General features: G+C 30.5%; 2 protein-coding genes across 19 annotated transcripts in view; both read left to right on the top strand.

Annotated features, from left to right (window-relative positions):
- LOC119613257 (PDZ and LIM domain protein 4) overlaps positions 1-2,455 on the top strand; it is a 30,938-nt gene extending 28,483 nt beyond the window's left edge. For 10 of the 17 annotated variants that reach the window (XM_037969237.1, XM_037969236.1, XM_037969241.1 and 7 more), the window contains 3 exons: positions 1,071-1,221; positions 1,956-2,000; positions 2,195-2,455. In XM_037969237.1, coding sequence (XP_037825165.1) covers positions 1,071-1,221; positions 1,956-2,000; positions 2,195-2,281 — 283 coding nt within the window. In that variant the 3' untranslated portion in view covers positions 2,282-2,455. Of the gene's footprint in view, positions 1-147; positions 1,222-1,955; positions 2,005-2,194 lie in introns of those variants that run through there. The other 7 variants (XM_037969243.1, XM_037969252.1, XM_037969251.1 and 4 more) reach the window with 4 other exon arrangements.
- Positions 2,456-10,601: 8,146 nt separating this feature from the next.
- LOC119613259 (cuticle protein 21) lies at positions 10,602-21,978 on the top strand. 2 transcript variants are annotated; one of them, XM_037969253.1, is made up of 4 exons: positions 10,602-11,144; positions 11,240-11,323; positions 13,637-13,792; positions 21,290-21,978. In XM_037969253.1, the coding sequence occupies exons 1-4, from the start codon at positions 10,908-10,910 to the stop codon at positions 21,623-21,625; spliced, it is 813 nt and encodes a 270-aa protein (XP_037825181.1). In that variant the 5' UTR covers positions 10,602-10,907; the 3' UTR covers positions 21,626-21,978. The 2 variants fall into 2 exon arrangements, with proteins under 2 accessions (XP_037825181.1, XP_037825182.1); XM_037969254.1 differs by lacking the exon at positions 11,240-11,323.
- The last annotated feature ends 461 nt before the right edge of the window (positions 21,979-22,439 follow it).

The following is a 22,439-nucleotide window of genomic DNA, read 5'->3' as shown; positions in this document are numbered from 1 at the left end:
ACAATAAAAAACAATTTTTAAACATTCCCAATAAAACGATAAAACAAATACGTTTTAAAAACGTAACTATATCTATATTAAAACAAATAAAAGTTAGTTTTAAAGACAAGTAGTGTTAAGAAGAATTAGCTGCACGATTAATATTAGAATTTTCATCGATCTATCTTTCCTGGAACAAAAATATAAAATACTGGAGCAACAAAAACAGAAAGAACTACAAGAACAACAACAACGTGAACAGCGACAAAAACAGCTGGAACAACTATATCATCATTGAGAATAATAAAAAACTAGAGCAAAAAACCCAACTTTTCAATTTGATTTTACAAAAAATCTTTGAAAATAATACTAGAAGAAATTTATTCCAAACCCAACACTATTCTAAACCCTATAATTACCCTATTGATACACAATTATTCCCACCAAGATACTCCCAACCAAATATCCGTTTTCCCTAAGCTAATGATGATACTTAAAAGCAAAAAAAAAAATAATAATAATGAAACGCTTATGTGGCTAACAAAAATTTGTACTAGAAAATCTTAAAACTCAAAATTATTTCCTTTTCTTTCAATAAAAATGTCTAAAATTATCTGTCACGCTTGTCCACTAATGTTTAGCTAGAAACTTTTCTTTTTTTATTTATCGCTAATGTAGTAGTTCTAACACCTTTCTTAATGAAATTAATTCTTTAAATTAAGATTGAATTGGAAATTGTCATTTAAACTGTCATTTGAGTTGTTTTGCAAATTTACCAAAAACATTTTTTTTAAAACTAATTCTAACTTATTTTGTGCACATCCTGTTTTTTCTCTCTTCTCACTCTACGCTCTAAAATAAAAATAAATCTCTACTCGTCCAAAAAAATAAAATATAAATATAAACAAAATCTATAATAAAATAAAACCAAAATCTCAAAATATTATAAAAAAATGGTTCAAAATCAATGATGAAAACCGAATGAATTTGATGATGTCTAATGAACAACTATAACACGCTGCACTTAATAATTTATTAAACAACTATAACAACAACAAACCAAAACACATTACGTCACTTTACGATGACAGTTACAAGAAAACAGTTGTCTATGATCCATCCAGGAGTGAAACCTATAGAGCCATTCAAGAGGAGGGTTATGGCAATGCTGCTTTCACTGAAGAAGTAACAGTACCAGTGCAACCAAAGGTTTTCCATCCCAATAGAATGGTTCCAGGAAAGGTAAGATCAGAGAAGTTAGTGAGTGACCACCAGCAGTAAATATCACTGCCTCTTCTTACACATACACACTATTCTCGCTCGTTCGCTCTCTCTCTCTCTCGTCATATCAAATCAATATCAATCACTTATCGTTACGTCAGCTCAAAAAAATATGTCAGTTCGATTATGTCCTGTCAATCACTGTTTGTTCAATCATTTTTTCTTTCTATGTATCTCTCTCTCTTACTTTTTTGTTTTCTTATTTAAATGCCTCAGCTGTAAATTATTGTAAATTGTGTACTTTTTTTTGTTTAAAATTTGTTTTGTAGTAAAAAATTGCCCGCATTTTAGGAACAGTAGTTGTTAATACTAATTTGGTTAAAATATGTATTAATATTGTACCTTGTAATTGTAAAAATTTAATTAATTATGTATTTAAGTTGAATCTTTATTAACCCAAGTATAGCTTAATGTGTAGCCATTGAAAAAGCCTTTTGAAAATGATTAACAATTAACATTAATCATACATTAACTAATACTCATTATTGTGTATATATAAAACAAAACTAAACATACATCATATTTTTGTTCAAAAATTATTAATTAATTTAAATGCATTTGATTTATTTAAAAGTAAAACTAAACAATTTATTTGTATCATTAAATCAAAAGAAAAAACAATTCATATGATGTTATCATATATTAATTTGAAATAAATAATAAATATTAATTTCTATATTTCTTCGATTCTATAGAAACCAGTACAACAATCAGCGCCCATTTCCGGTCCGTCGTACAATGTAAGTATAAAACTACGCCATTATTTCGAAACTTATTAAAAGAAATTTAATTAAACAAAATTATGTTTATAATACCTCCTACTCAAAATAACAGCAAAAAATATTTAATGTCAAATGTCATTAAATATTCCAATCATACATCAAAGAAATCTCTGACTAAATTATTTCTTCTTCTTTCTTTCTTTATTTCATAGGTGGTAAACACAACCGATGAAACCATTCGTCAAAGTGGATCCTTCAACCGTTTGATGTATAGTGTTTTGGGTACATCACAATATTAATTATTTAATTAATTAAAAAATCTCTCTATTATTATATATTTACTATTTTTTAATTTAACATCTTTACAAAATGAAAAATTTACTAAAAAAAAATACATGAAAGAAAAATTCGATTCGTAAAAGAAGAAAAAAAACCCATAGTTCACGATTTTATTAAATAAAAACATTAATTTGGAATAAATGAAAAACATCCTCCATTAAAATAAAAAAAACTGTTATAACACCTGTGTAATAAATATTTAAATCATTATAATAATTTTAACTAAATTAATAATAAAAAAAACAAAAAAAAAACTACAACTCTAAATTTGGTTTGATATTTATTTGGAAGGATAAATAGTTGTTAAGATTTTCAATAACAAAATTGTCGATATTTTCATTTCATAAGGCGTAGACTTTCGAATCGTTTAGTTCATTTAATTGTCTGGAGAAGTTTAACCATTTGCTATTATACATTACTTTCATAGATTAAACCTAGTTTAATCTTTTTTTGTTTGTTTTTCAGTTACATTAACAGCTGTTTATTGTTTATATTTTTATACCCACCATCAAAAAAGATGGGGGGTATATTGATTTTGTCATTCCGTTTGTAACACATCGAAATATTGCTCATAGACCCATAAAAGTATATATATTCCGGGTCCCTATTAAATTCTATGACGATCTAGCCATGTCCGTCCGTCTGTCCGTCTGTCCGTCCGTCCGTCCGTCCGTCCGTCTGTCCGTCTGTCTGTTGAAATCACGATAGGGACCACACGAGAGGAGCTAGGCAGTTGAAATTTTGCATAAATATTCTCTATTGTTAAGGTTTGTTTGGTATTGAAAATGGGCAATATCGGTCCACTTTTTCGGATAGCCCCCATACAAGTGGACCTCCAAAAAACAGCTTCAACGGGCATAACTGCTTCAGAAGTACAAGTATAGCGATGAAATTCGACATAAATAAGTTCCATATGAGCCAAAATCTTTTTACCAAATTTTTTGAGGATCGGTCCATAATTGACCCTACCCCTCATATAAGGTCCCCTTTAGAAAATTACTTTAACACTCATTACTGGTCCAAAAATGCGAGTATAGCGATGAAATTCGGTATAAATAAGTTTCTTACGAACCGAAATCGCTCTACGATTTTTTTTTTAAGATCGGCCCATAAATGACCCTACCCCCCATATAAGGTCCCCTTCTGAAAATGACTTTAACGCTCATTATTGGCTAAAAAATACGAATATAGCAATAAAATTTTACACAATTAAGTTCCTCGCGAGCCAAAATCTTTTTAATAACTTTAATATGGATAGGTCCATAATTGGCCCTTCTCCCCCTATTGGGTCCACTTCAGGAAATAGCTTTAACGCTCATTACTGTCTTAAAAATAAGAGTAAAGCGATGAAATGCTACACACGTAAGTTTCTTACGAGCCAAAATCTCAGTACCATTTTTTTTTTGGATCGGCCCATAAATGACCCTTCCCCCATATAAGGCCCCCTCTGCAAATAAATATACTGCTCATTACTGGCTTAAAAATATTAATGTAGTGACGAAAATTGACGCACATAAGTTTAATGCGTGCCAAAATCTCTCCATTAAATTTAGGGAGGATCGGTCCATAATTTACCCTACCGCCCATACAAGGTCCCCTTTAGAAAATTTCTTAAACGATCATTACTGGCTTAAAAATATGAGTTATGAAATACGGTTATGAAATTCGCTCCGAATTTCATGCGGAATGTGTCGGTAATTCACCCTACCCCCCCATATAAGCCACTTTATAAAATTACATGAACGCTAATTGCCGGCATAAAAATGCGAGAACAGCGAATGTAAACAAGTTTTATATGAACCAAAATCAGTCTACAAAAAGTTATGAGGATAGGTCAACAATTGACCATACACCACATATGAGATCCTCTTTAGAAAATTTGATGAAGAAAACTCTGATAATTACAAGTACAGTACAAAATATTAAAAATTAATATTTTGTTAGTTCAAAAGAGCTCGGTCCATAATTGTCTTAAGCTATATTCCAAACATCACCCTGATGTTTATATGGGGGCATTCCTTTTACGGCATACGGTTTGATGGTGGGTATATGAGATTCGGCACAGCCGAATATAACACTCTTACTTGTTGATAGAAAAGTTGGCAATACTAACAAAGTTAAGTGTTCTTAAATTGATTGCTAAAAACACAATCTTTGGTTAAAGTCCACCAAAATTTGTTCCGAGTTTAATCTAATAGCAAGTTAAGTCACATTTAACTGAGTAATAAGAAACCCGCCCTAAAGCACTTTATGCCTTAATAGTTTTGATCATATACCTACTAAAGTAAATATATTATTCTTTAAAATTTTGTAAAGTTCGCTTCACAATTGTCCTATTAAAGGCATTATATCGAAAATCGTCCATATATTCTCTATAATTTCAATAATTGTGTTAATGTCTCTGCCTAGTTTTTATGTGATATTTGATCAGTGGACCAATTAGACTTAACGGCATAATAGGACTAATTGATACTTTATTAATCTCAAGTGATAGGGTCTGAATATTGAATTTTCCATAATACCATTCGCTGGAGAAAATATCGGAAAGTCAGGGGCGTATAGATAAGATCGAATAGTGCCATGACCTTCATCAGATATTCCACATAACTTTTGCAATATTTATGATAAAACGGCACTCCAATCGAATTTAGAAGGTTCATAAAGTTAATAAAGAAGGTTAATAAAGTTTTGGGCCAATCATCCTGAAAGTCATACCTATAAGAAAATATTTTCGAGGAGAGAAATATAAAGGGAAATAAGAATAATTGTTATTGTTGTGAACTAATGGTCTGATTGACTGATCAATATGAGGGCATCTTTGCCAGACTATAGCTGGGCTAAAAAAATTTTGTTAAGTTATTAAAGAACTTTTTATCGCTTGAAACTGAGACAAACATACGACTGTCTCCGTATAAACGTCGTACTCGAAATATATTCAATATCTCGCTGTATAGAATTATGAGTTCAAGGTCGTACAAACGATAAAGAAATGTTTGATCAAAAGTAAAATAGTTTAAGTAGCAAGTTTAGCAATTATTTATGTTCGAATTTATGTGTGTAAAACCAAACAAAAATACATATCATTGAACATATTTAAATTTTTAATTCAAAATGGAATAATTAAATTAGGGTGTGCTATTTACCAGTTTTATGAATAAGTAAAACATGACAGTTACTTTCACTTATCGGCAGCTTACAAAAAAAAAAAAAAAACATTAAACATTTAGAAACAGTAAAATCCCACGGATTTTAAAACAATTGTTTGTAAAGAATACGTATTATTTAACAATTTGCAATTTTGCATGGATAATTAAAATCTCTAGACCAGCATTTATTCGCAAATTTTGTTGAAATGAAAAATTTAAATATAAAAGGTTTTTGATCTTTCTTAAACGTTATACAAATAAGTTTGCTAAATTTTCTGAAAATCAAATGAAAGATCCTTGTATTTAGTTAGTATGTTATCTAAGAGTAGGTCATTTTAATATATTTTATTGATTAAATTAAAAATGTAGTAATATTTTTTTACTATTCAAAACTAATTAAAAACTAATTATGTAAAATTGAGCAAACCTTTGGTTTAGGTTTAACTGAAAAATGTGTTAATAGATCGCAAAGGTCACAACCCACAAATACTTTATTGTATTTGAATAATAAAAGAATTGTAACAATAACAAAATAATAACAAACTCATAGATACAGATACATACATTCATAATTTGTACTCGTAAAAGTAATTGTAAAGTTATATTGTTAATAATAAAACGAAGGCATAACGTGAAAAAAAAGAAAAAAAATATAATTAAATGATATAGTAAAATTTTGGTTAAGTAATCTGTTTATATTTTGTTCAACATAAGATACATGTATACATTTTTTAAAAGTATAAACGTATCTACATAAATATGTATGTATAGACAAATATGAACAGATATGTACTTATTTGATATATAAGATCACGTAGACCGCAATTTGGGTAAATTCAAAAGCATCAAATATCAATTAAATGATTATTGCACATGCTCTTAGACAATAATGAAGCAAAAAATATAAAAAAAAAACAAATACCAACAAAGAAACATAACGGTTAAACCAAATTCAAAACCCTACAAATGATGTCTAACGAAAAAAGAACTGTAAACTTATATAGACATACATTTACATAAAACCTTTATATGTACATAAATATATTGTTTTTTAATTACATATTTATAGTATTAAATATCTATGTATGTTAGGTGTTGGTGCAAACACACTCGTTTTCATTTCAAACTTCAAGTTGCGCATGCGTATGTATGTAAACTGCAATTGTAGTGCAATGTAATATAAAGTAGTAGTGTTCTATAATCTGCAGACAGACAAGTATCATTAAATCGAATTTGGGTCAAACTATATGTGGTTTACTTAAAATAAAATGAAAAAACCAAAGATGCAATAAAATCAACAAAAATAAAAATTGAAACATTCGAAATATCAATTACAGTTAGTAACCTACATATGAGAGTTTTAAACAAACAGAGACACTTAACATAATACATACATAACATACAACTACACTTGAATCACGGATGGGAACAGGAATGTAGAATTGCACTAAGCGACTGTTGCAAGTTGCAGATACATTGATAGTTATTGTGGTAGTGCAAAGTATTTGCAGTTAATACTAAGTTTATTTCAGTTAGTTAGTAGTTATTTAGTTAGGTAGTTTAGTTAGTATTTTTTTAGTTTAGTTAGTTAGGTTAGTTAGTTAGTTAGTTAGTTAGTTAGTTAGTTGTTTTAGTTAGTTAGTTAGTGTTGTTAGTTAGTTAGTTAGTTAGTTAGTTAGTTCGTTAGTTGTTAGTTAGTTAGTTGTTAGTAGTTAGTTAGTTCGTTAGTTAGTTAGTTAGTTAGTTAGTTAGTTAGTTCGTTAGTTAGTTAGTTAGTTAGTTAGTAGTTAGTGTTAGGTGTTAGTTAGTTAGTTAGTTAGTTAGTTAGTTAGTTAGTTAGTTAGTTAGTTAGTTTAGTTAGTTCGTTAGTTAGTTAGTTCGTTTCGTTCGTTAGTTAGTTCGTTAGTTCGTTAGTTTCGTTATTCGTTGTTCGTTAGTTAGTTCGTTCGTTTCGTTCGTTCGTTTTCGTTCGTTCGTTCGTTCGTTCGTTCTTTCGTTCGTTAGTTCGTTTCGTTCGTTCGTTCGTTCGTTCGTTCGTTTTCGTTCGTTTCGTTCGTTCGTTTTGTTCGTTCTTCGTTCGTTCGTTCGTTCGTTCGTTCGTTCGTTCGTTCGTTCGTTCGTTCGTTCGTTCGTTCGTTCGTTCGTTCGTTCGTTCTTTCGTTTCGTTCGTTAGTTCGTTCGTTCGTTCGTTTCGTTCGTTCGTTCGTTCGTTCGTTCGTTCGTTCGTTCGTTCTTTTCGTTCGTTCGTTCGTTCGTTCGTTTCGTTCGTTTCTCTTCTTCGTATCGTTCGTTCGTTCGTTTCGTTCGTTCGTTCGTTCGTTATTCGTTCGTTTCGTTTTCGTTCGTTCGTTTTCGTTCGTTCGTTCGTTCGTTCGTTCGTTCTTCGTTCGTTCGTTTCGTTCTTCGTTCGTTTTTCGTTCGTTCGTTTCGTTTTCGTTCGTTCGTTCGTTCGTTCGTTTCGTTCGTTCGTTCGTTTTCTTTCGTTCTTCGTTCTTCGTTCGTTCTTTCGTTTCGTTCGTTTCGTTCGTTCGTTCGTTCGTTCGTTCGTTCGTTCGTTCGTTTCGTTCGTTCGTTCGTTCTTCGTTCGTTCGTTCGTTCGTTCGTTCGTTCGTTCGTTCGTTTCGTTCGTTCGTTCGTTCGTTCGTTCGTTCGTTTCGTCGTTCGTTTGTTTCTTCGTTCGTTCGTTCGTTCGTTCGTTCGTTTGTTCGTTTTCGTTCGTTCGTTCGTTCGTTCGTTCGTTCGTTCTTCGTCGTCTTTGTTCGTTCGTTCGTTCGTTCTTTCGTTCGTTCGTTCGTTCGCGTTCGTTCGTTCGTTCGTTCGTTCGTTCGTTCGTTTCGTTCGTTTCTTCGTTCTTCGTTCGTTCGTTCGTGTTCGTTTCGTTCGTTCTTCGTTCGTTCGTTCGTTCGTTCGTTCGTTTCGTTCGTTCTTCGTTAGTTCGTTCTTTCGTTCGTTCGTTCGTTCGTTCGTTCGTTCGTTCGTTCGTTTCGTTCGTTCGTTCGTTCGTTTCGTTTTGTTCGTTCGTTCGTTCGTTTCGTTCGTTTCGTTCGTTCGTTTCGTTCGTTCGTTCGTTCGTTGTTCGTTCGTTCGTTTCGTTCGTTCGTTCGTTCTTTCGTTCGTTCGTGTTCTTTCGTTCTTCGTTAGTTAGTTAGTTAGTTAGTTAGTTAGTTAGATAGTTAGTTAGTTAGGTAGTTACCTTCGAAGTGAGTAACATCGATTTTATAAAAAGAGAATCCATTAAATAATTCACATTCTAAACTCCACTTTGCAATAACACAATTTATTAACTTTGCCAACCCTGATGTGGACGTATAAATACATTTTTTAGTAACGGTTTCAAATGGAGTTTTAAGTGTGTTTTTAAAAAACAATTTCCATAAACAACATGCTAATTGAAATAGGAAAATGACCACTATTTTATTTTCGACACACATATAGATTTATAGGATAATATAGGGATTTGAAACTGGTTAACTGGAATTTAAGTATTTCTTAATTTATATTAAAAATAACAAATCATAATAGTGATTTGTTTACATTTTTAATATTTAGTTTTCAAAATATTTAGGAATTTATGATGACGAAATCATTTTAGCTAGGTTAGTGTGCCAATTTCATTTCTGAATTATGCAAAATTTGTTTATGCCTCTTTATTTACAGCATGTATTTAGTATATAAATTGGAAGGCCGGTATTTCCTTAAGTTCTTATTAAATACATATGGATATATTTACCCGGCAAAATGCCTAAAAAGTGTTATTTTATCCCCTTTTAGGATGTTAAATTAAAACCTTTCTTAACCTTAAAGAATCAGTAATAGGACTAGTATTGTGTCATTTAATATCCTATTAAATGTTATCGTCGGAAACTGTAAAGAATGTATTATAAGTGTATATTGTTCAAGGTCAAAAATATCGTAAATCAAATTTTGCGACTTTATATAATTTGAGAAACAGTAAAAGTTTGCCAGAGAAAACTTTAAGAATCGAATGAAGAATGTAGGTCTGGGGTGGTTCCAAGGGAATCATAAAAGAATTCATCTTGTCTTTAAAAACTCCGAGGTTATATAAAATATGTAAGTAAAAGTGATTGTCAGCAAATTTTTGACAACTTTATATAAACCCACTTATTAAAGAGTTATAATAAAAGAAAACAAATGAAGTGTAATGAAAATTAACCTAATTAACCGAATTTCGCATTTGATCAATCAAAAGAGAATTTGCAAACTTCGTGCACAGCATAATTAACAATATTAAATAACATACAACAAGTTTAAATGACAAATAGTTGTTTAAACAGCATTTAAACTATATAAACTCTAGTAAACAATCCAATAAAAATGCAAATTCTGGCAACTCTTATCATTATAGTTAAACCTTTTTTTTGCAAATTTGCAACAAAGAGTGGAAAAGAAAATTATTTCTCTCTTTTATGTTATAAAACAAAAATAGACAAAATTTTTACTGAACCGGTTACAAAAAAAAACGTCACCTGAACAGGGGAATATTTAGTGGGTCTTAAGAAAAAAGACAAGAAAAAAATTTTCAAAATATGTATTTATGTACTTGTACTATGTAAGCAACAACAATTTGCAACATTGAAAGTGAGAGTAAGAGTATCAATCAGGCGGACAAACAGACATGAGTATGAATACGAATAACGGGTATTAGCAGTTTAAACATTATTTTAACCGTTAACAATTAACCATTTAAAAAACTCCTCAAACAACTCTGCGCATGACAGTGGTACTACAACAACTACATTGTTACATTTCTATGTATAACTGTAGTTAAGTTGTATGTTGTATCTTTGTATCTGTATTTGTATTTGTATAAAAAATAAAAGATTCGTACTTACCAACAAACCTACCAACCAACCAACATGTATTTATCTCTATGTTTGTTTGTGTAAATGTTGTCGTTTGGTATTTGAATGTCTTCTATTCGTTGTTCGTTTTGGTTAGTATTTTCGGGTGATCTCTTTAAAAGTGGCCATACGAAGGGGTATGCCGAGGGGGCACGAGAGGGAAGTACCTGAAAAAAAAAACTGAAACAGACAGTTTGAATTGAAACTTTAAGCCAAGTTAATAATTGTTTGTAGGTGCAACTATAAAAGCTCATGATGCAGTAACGTTATGTGCAGATACTTTTGTTACCGCATTTAACGAGGACGTAATCTACGGTTTACAGTTAAACGCTATCAAGTGTGTGTGTGATTGATTTTGTGCGATCGACGAATGTGTGTGAGAGTGTAACTTAGTTTTTGTTTGTGAATATTTGGCAACAAGTGATGAAATAACATTTTGGCCAAAAAAAAAAAAAAAAATAACAAACATTTTTAAATAGCTAAATAATACCAGCTAATTAATTAAATAAAAATAAAAAAACACAAAAGAATAAACACATTTAAAACTAAAACAGACAAATAAATATTTTTTAAAAATCATGCGTTCATTTGTGATAATTTTTTCATTGGCCTTAATTGGTCATTCGCTTGGGCAACAACATCAACAAATTGATCCAGCTTACTTGCGCCAATACTATCAACAGCTGCAACAACAAACTGGTGCAGCTCCTTCGAATGATGCAACTCCCATTTATGAACAGAATTCAGAACAAACACAACAACAATATGTACAACCTGGTCAACAATTGCGTGTCAAGGATAATGTACAGGAACAAGTAGGTGTTGAAGAGAGTTTTTCTTTTATTAATGGATTTCAAAAATATGACTTTTTTTAAATATTTGTTGTATTTAAATAATTTTGTTGTTATAGATTCGTGCTTCTCAACAACAGCAACAACAACAAGGTTATGTTGCTCCTGTTGTGCGCGAATATTTGCAACATCAACCTCAACAGGTATGAGAAGATTGCGTTTTTAGTTTTCAACTAAACCCTACCCCCACATACTCCGTAGTCAGTTTTCCAACTAAAATATTACTAATATTGTGGATTCAATACATCCCTTTAACTGTCTATTCCTCTTCTTTAAACACTCCCTAATACTTAAAGATTTGCGAGAAAATTTCGACTATTTTCACAATCGGCTAGGAAAAGAAAACTTTCAGATTTAAAACATTAGATAATTTTCGCATAACCCATAATGTATTAGAACCTTTTTTCCTAATAATTTATTATATATTATGGTACAAAATTTGTTCTATAAATCATAAATGATCAGGAATAAGACTCTTACATTTTAAGGATAAAGAGACAATAACTTTACAAATAAAGAAGTCTTTAGAATTATTTTCAAATCTTCACTTTACTATAAAAAATTTTACAATTGAAGAGGACAACAAAATTAAAAAAAGAACTCGAAACCATGAGATCTATGTTTACCTTTCTAAAGGATTGTTCATCACAATAGGGTTTCGAGTCTTTAAGTTATCATATTTCGAAGAAGATATAATAGAGCGGAACGTATCTTCCTAAAAATTTATATTTTACACGATTTATTTATGTTGTTATCAGAATTGTAAATCGATATAATTAGTTAGTTAGTTAGTTAGTTAGTTAGTTAGTTAGTTAGTTAGTTAGTTAGTTAGTTAGTTAGTTAGTTAGTTAGTTAGTTAGTTAGTTAGTTAGTAGTTAGTTAGTTAGTTAGTTAGTTAGTTAGTTAGTTAGTTAGTTAGTTAGTAGGTAGTAGTTAGTTAGTTAGTTGTTAGTTATTAGTTAGTTAGTTAGTTAGTTAGTTAGTTAGTTAGTTAGTTAGTTAGTAGTTAGTTAGTTAGTTAGTTAGTTAGTTAGTTAGTTAGTTAGTTAGTTAGTTAGTTAGTTAGTAGTTAGTTAGTTCGTTAGTTAGTTAGTTAGTTAGTTAGTTAGTTAGTTAGTTAGTTAGTTAGTTAGTTAGTTAGTTAGTTAGTTAGTTAGTTAGTTAGTTAGTTAGTTAGTTAGTTAGTTAGTTAGTTAGTTAGTTAGTTAGTTAGTAGTTAGTAGTTAGTTAGTTAGTTAGTTAGTTAGTAGTTAGTTAGTTAGTTAGTTAGTAGTTAGTTAGTTAGTTAGTTAGTTAGTTAGTTAGTTAGTAGTTAGTTAGTAGTTAGTTAGTTAGTTAGTTAGTTAGTAGTTAGTTAGTTAGTTAGTTAGTTAGTTAGTTAGTTAGTTAGTTAGTTAGTTAGTAGTAGTGTAGTTAGTAGTTAGTAGTAGTTAGTTAGTTAGTTAGTTAGTTAGTTAGTTAGTTAGTTAGTTAGTTAGTAGTTAGTTAGTTAGTTAGTTAGTAGTCAAATTAATCAATAACACAGTTCAGGAAATTTAGACGGTAGAGGGCTATATTTTACCATCACTAGAGATCTGTTCATCCGATTTTATAAAGAATATGTCAAATTATTGTGCAATCCAATTCCCTTTAAATTAATTCGGATCAACAATTAAGTGCCGGTATTGTATTTTTATTATCTTTTTCCATACAAATTATTGAAAATATCGGTTTTACTTCATCAGCATCAATTTAGTCATTGCTTTTCCCCCAACCTTACTGATTAATACCTATTGTTCTCTTGTAATTGGTGAAATGATTCTTCTCTTTAAACATCTGATACAGAATTTCTTTTACGTTTCCTTCTATTTGCCTACATTAAACTTTACACAAATACCTATGCTAGTTTTCAAACATCTATGCTAGTGTTCAAACTATCCTTATTCATTTAGTCCACTTTTGACAATAGACTCCTTTCTATAACTATTTATTGTAACTTCACTTAAAACTAGATATATACATATGTAGTTGGTACACTCTACTTCATCCCCATCTACATCTATCTTAGTCTTCAAACTCTCTTAAATCATTATTCATTTAGTTCACATTTGACAATATAAATTGATTTTAACTTCCCCTACAACTTGAAAAATAATTGGTCCACTTTATTACCTTTCATCAGCACACAAACCAGAATCGTAATATTATCCATGGCAAATTCTCTTTAGATAGTATTATGAGTAAAAATCCTCTCCTAAAAAATATAATCACAAGATCAATTCCATTATTCCTCCATCTATATGTATGTTAGAGATCATACTCTGGTAAATCATTATTGCTTAAGACCACTTTTGACAAATGAAACCTGTAGTATTGGTGATTGTAACTTCCCCTATAACTCTGATCAAACTTCCTCTCCTAAAAAATTTCATGATATATAAAAAAATCCTAAATAAAATATCCTCAATTACTTTTAGATACAATATCAACCCCAACAAGTAGCCTATCGTCAACCACAAGCTGCTGCTCCAGCCCCCAGAAGACCACAACCTCAACAATTGGCTCAGCAATATCAGCCACCCAGACCTAAAGGAAAAACACAATTGGAACAAGAGGAAGAGGAATATGATGATGTAAGTATATAACATGAAAACATTAAGCTTTCAACATATCTTCCTCTAAAAAACACACTTTTTTTTTAAAATGAGCTTGTAATAAAACTTGAACTTTTTAACACCGGCTTATATAAAAGAAGACAAAAATTACCAGCCATTGTTTAAACTTTAATATCAAAAATTTCATATAAAATCATAAATGTAATAAATTTAAGTAAAATTTATATTAAAAACATTTATACTTATAAAAATTAATGAATATGCTAAAAAATAATGAATATGAGTTACAACAAATGGAAGAGAGCTTTGAAAGATTTACCATAAGAAATAATTTGGACGACCGACGACGTTTTAACCATAGTCAGTTGCCGCACACATATGATAACGTTCCCAACAACTATTCAAGCAAAAAACAACACGTAAAGGTCATTAACATTTTCGTATTTTCATATTAACATTTTATTATTATTTTTTCCAACATGCCAGTTGGCAAAATAGACTGAAAAACTAAATGACGGACTGTATTGTAACCATTGTATACAAATAATACACACACTCACAAGCACTGTGTAACATTTTTGGCTGTAAAGTTGCAACTAGCAGCAGCAGCAGCAACAGCATTATTCATTACAAATAGTGTAATGCAGTGTGTGTGGCTCGATGTAATGTATTTTCTTAGTAAGTTTTCATGCATGAATACCAATTGTGTCAGTGCTTCAAGTTTATGAACACAATGCAACACAACAAACTTAAGAAACTACCAAACTAACATCTAATATCTAACTCAAAGTAAATATCTGAGATAATAGTGAAAAATTTCACATACAAACGGATGCTGCAGTTTTATTCATTCATTCATTTGAGATTTTTTAACATATTTCATTTTGTAACTTTTTTTGTAAGTTGTGTGTGTTTTACCATAAACTTCCGTACGGAAATTTATATTGATTGAATTTTTTTCTTTTAGTTTAGTCCGAGTTTTAAACATTTTCCTTTATCGTTATTTTAGTGTGTCTTTCGTTATTGGTTTTTTGATATTAAACATGAAAATGTTTTATTGGTTTCCTTTCATTTTTAACTATAATTTTAATCGTTTTTTTTCAAGACAGCCAATTGTTAATTGTGCTGCGTTTACACTGGGTTATAAATCTAACCTTTGTTTTTATTAAATGTGAAAGCTGGTTTAATCAACAAACAATGTCAGCTGTTACTTTTAAGGAAATTTTATAAATTTTCCTAATATCTGGTTTTTCTTTTGCAAAAAATTAAAACGTTTTTAACAGTTTATTATGTTTTTAATAAATTTAGTTTTAAAATTGTGTTATCTGAGTTAAATGCTACAATCATTAGACCAGATTGTAGCATTTACATAGTTATAGTTTATAAAATTTAAGAAATTGACCTTAAATAAGGTTAAAATGCAATTTTTTATAAATCCTCATGTTTTAGACTTTATTTTAAAAGTTTTTAAAATTTTTCGAACATAAGTTCGATTTTTCGAACCTCAAAAAGCTTATATTCTATTATAATAATGGTATATTGTAGGACCTGGACCCTTTAAAAAGATTTACCTAAATTAAGTTTCAAATTCCATTTCGTTTTAATTCCATTTTTGTCACAGGAACCAAATTTCTAAAAAAAAAAAAACATTTAAATACGCTGATAACTAAAATAGGGCATTAAATAGTCGTGCCAAACCTGATTATAGTCTCTAAACTTGTTTATTTTTCTCTTTATATAAAATTATGATTCATGGACAATTATTTTGCTTGACATTTACATAAAGCCCAAAATGACGCCAGTGTAAATAAATTATTACTATGTATTTATATAAAAAAGTAACATTAAATTTTTATAAATTTTTTATTTTTCACATAAATAAATTACAAATTTGTCAGTTGGCAACACAGCAACAATGTATATTGTAAAATGTAAAACCCAAAAATATTGATTTGAGTTCTTTCAAACATTCATAACATGAAACAACATATAGAATTTACTTTCAAATTCAGCTTTAGGTCTAAAATATAAATTTATCATGTCATAATAGGTTTTGAACATTCGCACTCGTATGCATTTTTACCAATAAATAGATGGTTAGATAGATGTGTACTTCATAGGCTGCACCCAATCTTGGTATGCCACCACCAGCACTAGCACCATCACCATTACCAATATTAAAAACAATAAGAACTACCTTAACCTAGTTTTTTTTTCATTTAAAGTAAAATGTTTGTGCAAAAACAAAAATCTAAAAAAACAGTTTCACTTTTATTCGATTTCTTTGGTTCTATGCGCTGCCGTGGCAAGTAACTGCCATTTTATGAGTGAGTGTGTCTGAGTGATTGTAAATTTAATAAAATTTAGAAGTTCCATTCATCCGTTAATTACATGTTTTTGTCGTGTTAGCGTGGCTGGGCAATAATTGTTGTTGTTTGTTTGTTTTAGAATTTATATTGGGCAACAATATATTAATAACGAAATGTAATGTTGTATATATACTATAGACTAGACTAGACTGTAGACTAGACTATAGACTAGACTATAGACTAGACTAGACTAGACTATAGACTAGAATATAGACCAGACTATAGACTAGATTATAGACTAGACTAGAAGAGACTATAGACTAGACTAGACTAGACTAGACTATAGACTAGACTATAGACTAGACTATAGACTAGACTATAGACTAGACTATAGACTAGACTATAGACTAGACTATAGACTAGACTATAGACTAGACTATAGACTAGACTATAGACTAGACTATAGACTAGACTATAGACTAGACTATAGACTAGACTATAGACTAGACTATAGACTAGACTATAGACTAGACTATAGACTAGACTATAGACTAGACTATAGACTAGACTATAGACTAGACTATAGACTAGACTATAGACTAGACTATAGACTAGACTATAGACTAGACTATAGACTAGACTATAGACTAGACTATAGACTAGGACTATAGACTAGACTATAGACTAGACTATAGACTAGACTATAGACTAGACTATAGACTAGACTATAGACTAGGACTATAGACTAGACTATAGACTAGATATAGACTAGACTATAGACTAGACTATAGACTAGACTATAGACTAGACTATAGACTAGACTATAGACTAGACTATAGACTAGACTATAGACTAGACTATAGACTAGACTATAGACTAGACTATAGACTAGACTATAGACTAGACTATAGACTAGACTATAGACTAGACTATAGACTAGACTATAGACTAGACTATAGACTAGACTATAGACTAGACTATAGACTAGACTATAGACTAGACTATAGACTAGACTATAGACTAGACTATAGACTAGACTATAGACTAGACTATAGACTAGACTATAGACTAGAATATAGACTAGACTATAGACTTGACTATAGACTAGACTATAGACTAGACTATAGACTAGACTATAGACTAGACTATAGACTAGACTGTAGACTAGATTATAGACTAGACTATAGACTAGACTATAGACTAGACTATAGACTAGACTATAGACTAGACTATAGACTAGATTATAGACTAGACTATAGACTAGACTATAGACTAGATTATAGACTAGACTATAGACTAGACTATAGACTAGACTATAGACTAGACTATAGACTAGACTATAGACTAGATTATAGACTAGATTATAGACTAGACTGTAGACTAGATTATAGACTAGACTATAGACTAGACTATAGATTAGACTATAGACTAGACTATAGACTAGACTATAGACTAGACTATAGACTAGACTATAGACTAGACTATAGACTAGATTATAGACTAGACTATAGACTAGACTATAGACTAGATTATAGACTAGACTATAGACTAGACTATAGACTAGACTATAGACTAGACTATAGACTAGACTATAGACTAGACTATAGACTAGATTATAGACTAGATAATAGACTAGACTATAGACTAGACTATAGACTAGACTATAGACTAGACTATAGACTAGACTATAGACTAGATTATAGACTAGACTATAGACTAGACTATAGACTAGACTATAGACTAGACTATAGAGTTTTTAAAATTTACATATGAAGTAGCTCCATTGTCCACCATATTTTGTCACATACATTGATTTTAAACCAAAATCTCACGCAGCTGTTCAAAATTATTGACTTTTTTTCTCGAAAGAAACACAAGTGATTTAGTTAAATAAAAACCCATTAAAAGTGGGTGTGTGAGTAATAATGTCTGATCTAGTCTCCCCGTCTAACCAACATATTGATTGCCTATATGCAGATCATATTTAAAACAAACACAGACACACAAGTTTTAGATTTAATCGTGTCTTATGTAAAATATAAACGCATATGTTTGGTCTTAAGAAAGAAAAGACACTGGAGCCGCAGAAAGATGAAGAAAACGAAAAAAATGTGTAATAATAAACTTAAAATCATATTTATTTCAAGTGAATGTCTAACTAAGCTGCAATACAACAGACTGATTGTACAGTATGTATGCAATTGTTGTAATATGGTTGAGTGTACAATTTTATTAATGTGACGGCGTAATGGTTGTGACACGCACACCTAACATGACTATTATTAATACAATATTTATTATGCAACATAGATCATATTGCACACATACATACATATGTACATATGAGAGGATAGTTAAGATACTACAAAAACACAAATGTCTAGAAACGCATTTTTATCTTTTACAAAGTGCGTTACAAATACTTTTTTTGTTAAAAGTGTTTTTGGCCAGACCCAACACCCAACAGCCAACCCAACCACCGCCAAACAAACAGAAACTCGTTAAAAACTAGAGCAAATATGAAAGTTGAAAAGACCACGTAGCAAAAAAAATTAATCAAAAACAGAAAATAACATTCCAATTTATATTAAACAAAGATTTTCCGGCAAAAAAAAAACTGTTAAATTTATTTTTAAAATAAAATTAAAAAAAAATCTCATTAATTTATTTTGCCTTTAGGTTCATGAAAAATATTAAAAAAACCAAATTACAATAAACTATTGCGAAAATGTGAATCTCTCAAAGCAAATAATTCATTCACTTTTAATCGTTAAATTATGCCATGCAATAAAATTGAGACAAGAAAAACTACAATGTAAATTTACGTTCAACAACCTTAACAAAGATGCATCTACAACTTAATGCAACATTTATAAAAAAAAGGTTATCAACACAAGGTTATGTTTAGGACAATAAACAATCCCAGCAAAAACTCGGTAATGGGTTGTACTTCCATAACCACTTACTTTTCAATGACTACTACTTACCGTCTGCATTACATAGAAATACTCTAGTAATGACTTTCTTATAATCTGATATAGAAGTACTTTATTTTCGGCTTTGTCATTTTGTTTGCACATTTTATTTAATTGCGTTTTAAGAATTGTGTTTTAAAAAAATAAAACAAAATTAGTTTTGTTTGTGAAAACCATTATTTGACCTGCAATAAAATAGCTAAGCAGTGGTGCAGTGTGTAGAACATTTGACTAACAAACCGAAGCCCCTGGTTCGTATTCTAGCTGGCTCTTTTTATTATTAAAAAACAAAACAACTTACTCAACAACTGTTTTGTAAGGAAAATTGCAAGTACTTCTTTAAGTCCCTATTTGTAAGCGTGCGTAGAAGTACTTGCCTCCAATGACATCACCGTGTTAAAATAATGACTTAAAATGCTAATGAAGAAGTAGTGAAAAGAGGTTTTATTAGCTATTTAACTCATTACTTTTCAATGTAAGTTTTTCCTGGGATTGTTTTTGACTTGAATAACTGAAACTAATAAAATAAAGAAAATCTCAAGAGTCACAAATTTTTAAATCAATATTTCTTCAGTTGGTGGTACTCTACAGCTGGTTTCAACAAGTGTTAGTCCAAATTTGTTCGAATTCAACATGTCTATCAGCTAAGTTCAAGTCCATTGTTCAGTGACAACATTTTGAAAGCCCTCAATCCTCAAAATAGTGATAAAATATTTTTTCTTTGCAGTAAAAATTAAAAAAAACTTTTTCAAGAAAAAGCTTTACTGCCTTATGCAAAAACGAAGCTTTTAAAAATCCGAGTTTAAGTTCATATTACTCAACATATCTTAACAGCTCTTAATTTAAACCAACATTCTTTAAGTTCAAAAACAAACTATTCTGACCATTAATTACTGATCAGTCAAGTCCATTGGTCAGTGACAACATTTTGAAATACATCAGCATTCAAAAGAGACTAGTCTATAGTATAGTCAAGGTATAGTCTATAGTCTAGTCTATAGTATAGTCTATAGTCTAGTCTATAGTATAGTCTATAGTCTAGTCTATAGTATAGTCAAGGTATAGTATAGTTTATAGTCTAGTCTATAGTCTAGTCTATAGTCTAGTCTAGTCTATAGTCTAGTCTATAGTCTAGTCTATAGTCTAGTCTATAGTCTAGTCTAGTCTAGTCAATAGCCTAGTCTATAGTCTAGTCTATAGTCTAGTCTATAGCCTAGTCTATAGTCTAGTCTATAGTCTAGTCTATAGTCTAGTCTATAGTCTAGTCTATAGTCTAGTCTATAGTCTAGTCTATAGTCTAGTCTATAGTCTAGTCTATAGTCTAGTCTATAGTCTAGTCTATAGTCTAGTCTATAGTCTAGTCTATAGTCTAGTCTATAGTCTAGTCTATAGTCTAGTCTATAGTCTAGTCTATAGTCTAGTCTATAGTCTAGTCTATAGTCTAGTCTATAGTCTAGTCTATAGTCTAGTCTATAGTCTAGTCTATAGTCTAGTCTATAGTCTAGTCTATAGTCTAGTCTATAGTCTAGTCTATAGTCTAGTCTATAGTCTAGTCTATAGTCTAGTCTATAGTCTAGTCTATAGTCTAGTCTATAGTCTAGTCTATAGTCTAGTCTATAGTCTAGTCTATAGTCTAGTCTATAGTCTAGTCTATAGTCTAGTCTATAGTCTAGTCTATAGTCTAGTCTATAGTCTAGTCTATAGTCTAGTCTATAGTTAGTCTATAGTCAAGTCTATAGTCAAGTCTATAGTCTATAGTCTAGTCTATAGTCTAGTCTATAGTCTAGTCTATAGTCTAGTCTATAGTCTAGTCTATAGTCAAGTCTATAGTCAAGTCTATAGTCTAGTCTATAGTCTAGTCTACAGTCTAGTCTATAGTCTAGTCTATAGTCTAGTCTATAGTCTAGTCTATAGTCTAGTCTATAGTCTAGTCTATAGTCTAGTCTATAGTCTAGTCTATGCTCTAGTCTATGTAGTCTAGTCTATAGTCTAGTCTAGTCTATGCTCTAGTATATGTAGTCTAGTCTATAGTCTAGTCTATAAGTTATTCTGTAGACTAGCTTATCTCGTTGGTAGACATATCTATAGTCTGGCGGAAAATTAGTTTAGTACTTTTAAACCCAAAAAAAATTGTAATTTAGTATTATTTCAAAATTACAATTTTCCATGTCTGCTTCCAACAGTTTCTAATTTAATTTTCTCCCATCTTCTCTATATCTCCCTCCCTTTAGCAAAACTCCTCCTATCAATTCGGTTTTGATGTTAAGGATGATGAATTCACCAACTATCAAAATCGCAAAGAAGTCCGTGATGGTTCCGTAATCAAGGGCAGTTACTCAGTAGTCGATTCCGATGGTTTTATACGTACCGTTAAATATACCGCCGATCCCAAAGAAGGTTTCAAGGCCGAAGTCATTAGAGAACCCACTGATATTGTAGTCAAAATACCCACACCTCAACCACCACAACAACAGCAACAACACCTGCTGCGTCCCCATCATGCACCCGTAAAGGCACAAGACTACAATTTGAAACAACAATATCCCCATCAACAATATCAACATTAAGTTGAAGGATTTATTATTAAACGTTTCATTTTAGTAAAAACAAAAACAATTTTTTAATAATAACAATGATCTAAAGGGACGACATTTCTAAGAAGTTCCTATTTAAACAGAAAAATATGTTTTAAACTAAAAGAAAACAAAAACAAAATTCCATTATTTATTAGAAGTCAGAAGGACAACAATCTATATAACTATGTATACAAGTTAGTAACGAAAGAAATTTTAAATATGAAATCATTTGACCATAATATAAATACAACAACAATGCCGAAAGAACAACATTTTCATTCATACATACTATCATCATTTATTAAAGTTTTATATAAATAAATAAAAAATCTCATAAAAAATAATTCACAAGCCTTTTCAATCTCTCATACGGCAGCAGTAGAGGAGAACAAATAGTAAGTAGCGATCTTCAAAGAAGATTACGCGAGCAAGATCAACATTGAATAATTTACTTCATGTCCTTAAATTTTATTTCTAAGATATTTGATGACCAGAGATATTTATTAAAGGAGTAAATGGTTGGGTAAGTTGGTTGTTCTTCATGCATGTGGACCGGTCAAACCGGTTAGTTGGTGAGTGATCTTGCATAAATTAAGAAAACTAAAAAACCAAAACTTATTACGAATTGAAATCAGTGGGAAAATATTTTCACACACTTAAAGAAATATCACTGCCACGACGACGACGACGATTACGATTCACCTAATCTGAGAGATGAACAAAAAGTGTCCTTTTGCAATGTCCTTACATAAATTAAATCAAAATGAAATGAAGTAAACTGATTGTCTTTCTAGAGAATGCAAGA

The sequence above is a fragment of the Lucilia sericata genome, unplaced genomic scaffold (assembly GCF_015586225.1).
Source record: "Lucilia sericata isolate MDLA Ls3-8-SP2 unplaced genomic scaffold, ASM1558622v1 Contig002033F_arrow, whole genome shotgun sequence".
Taxonomy (NCBI): domain Eukaryota; kingdom Metazoa; phylum Arthropoda; class Insecta; order Diptera; family Calliphoridae; genus Lucilia; species Lucilia sericata.
The sequence above is the reverse complement of the archived record's forward strand: the minus strand, read 5'-3'. Positions and strand labels throughout refer to the sequence as shown.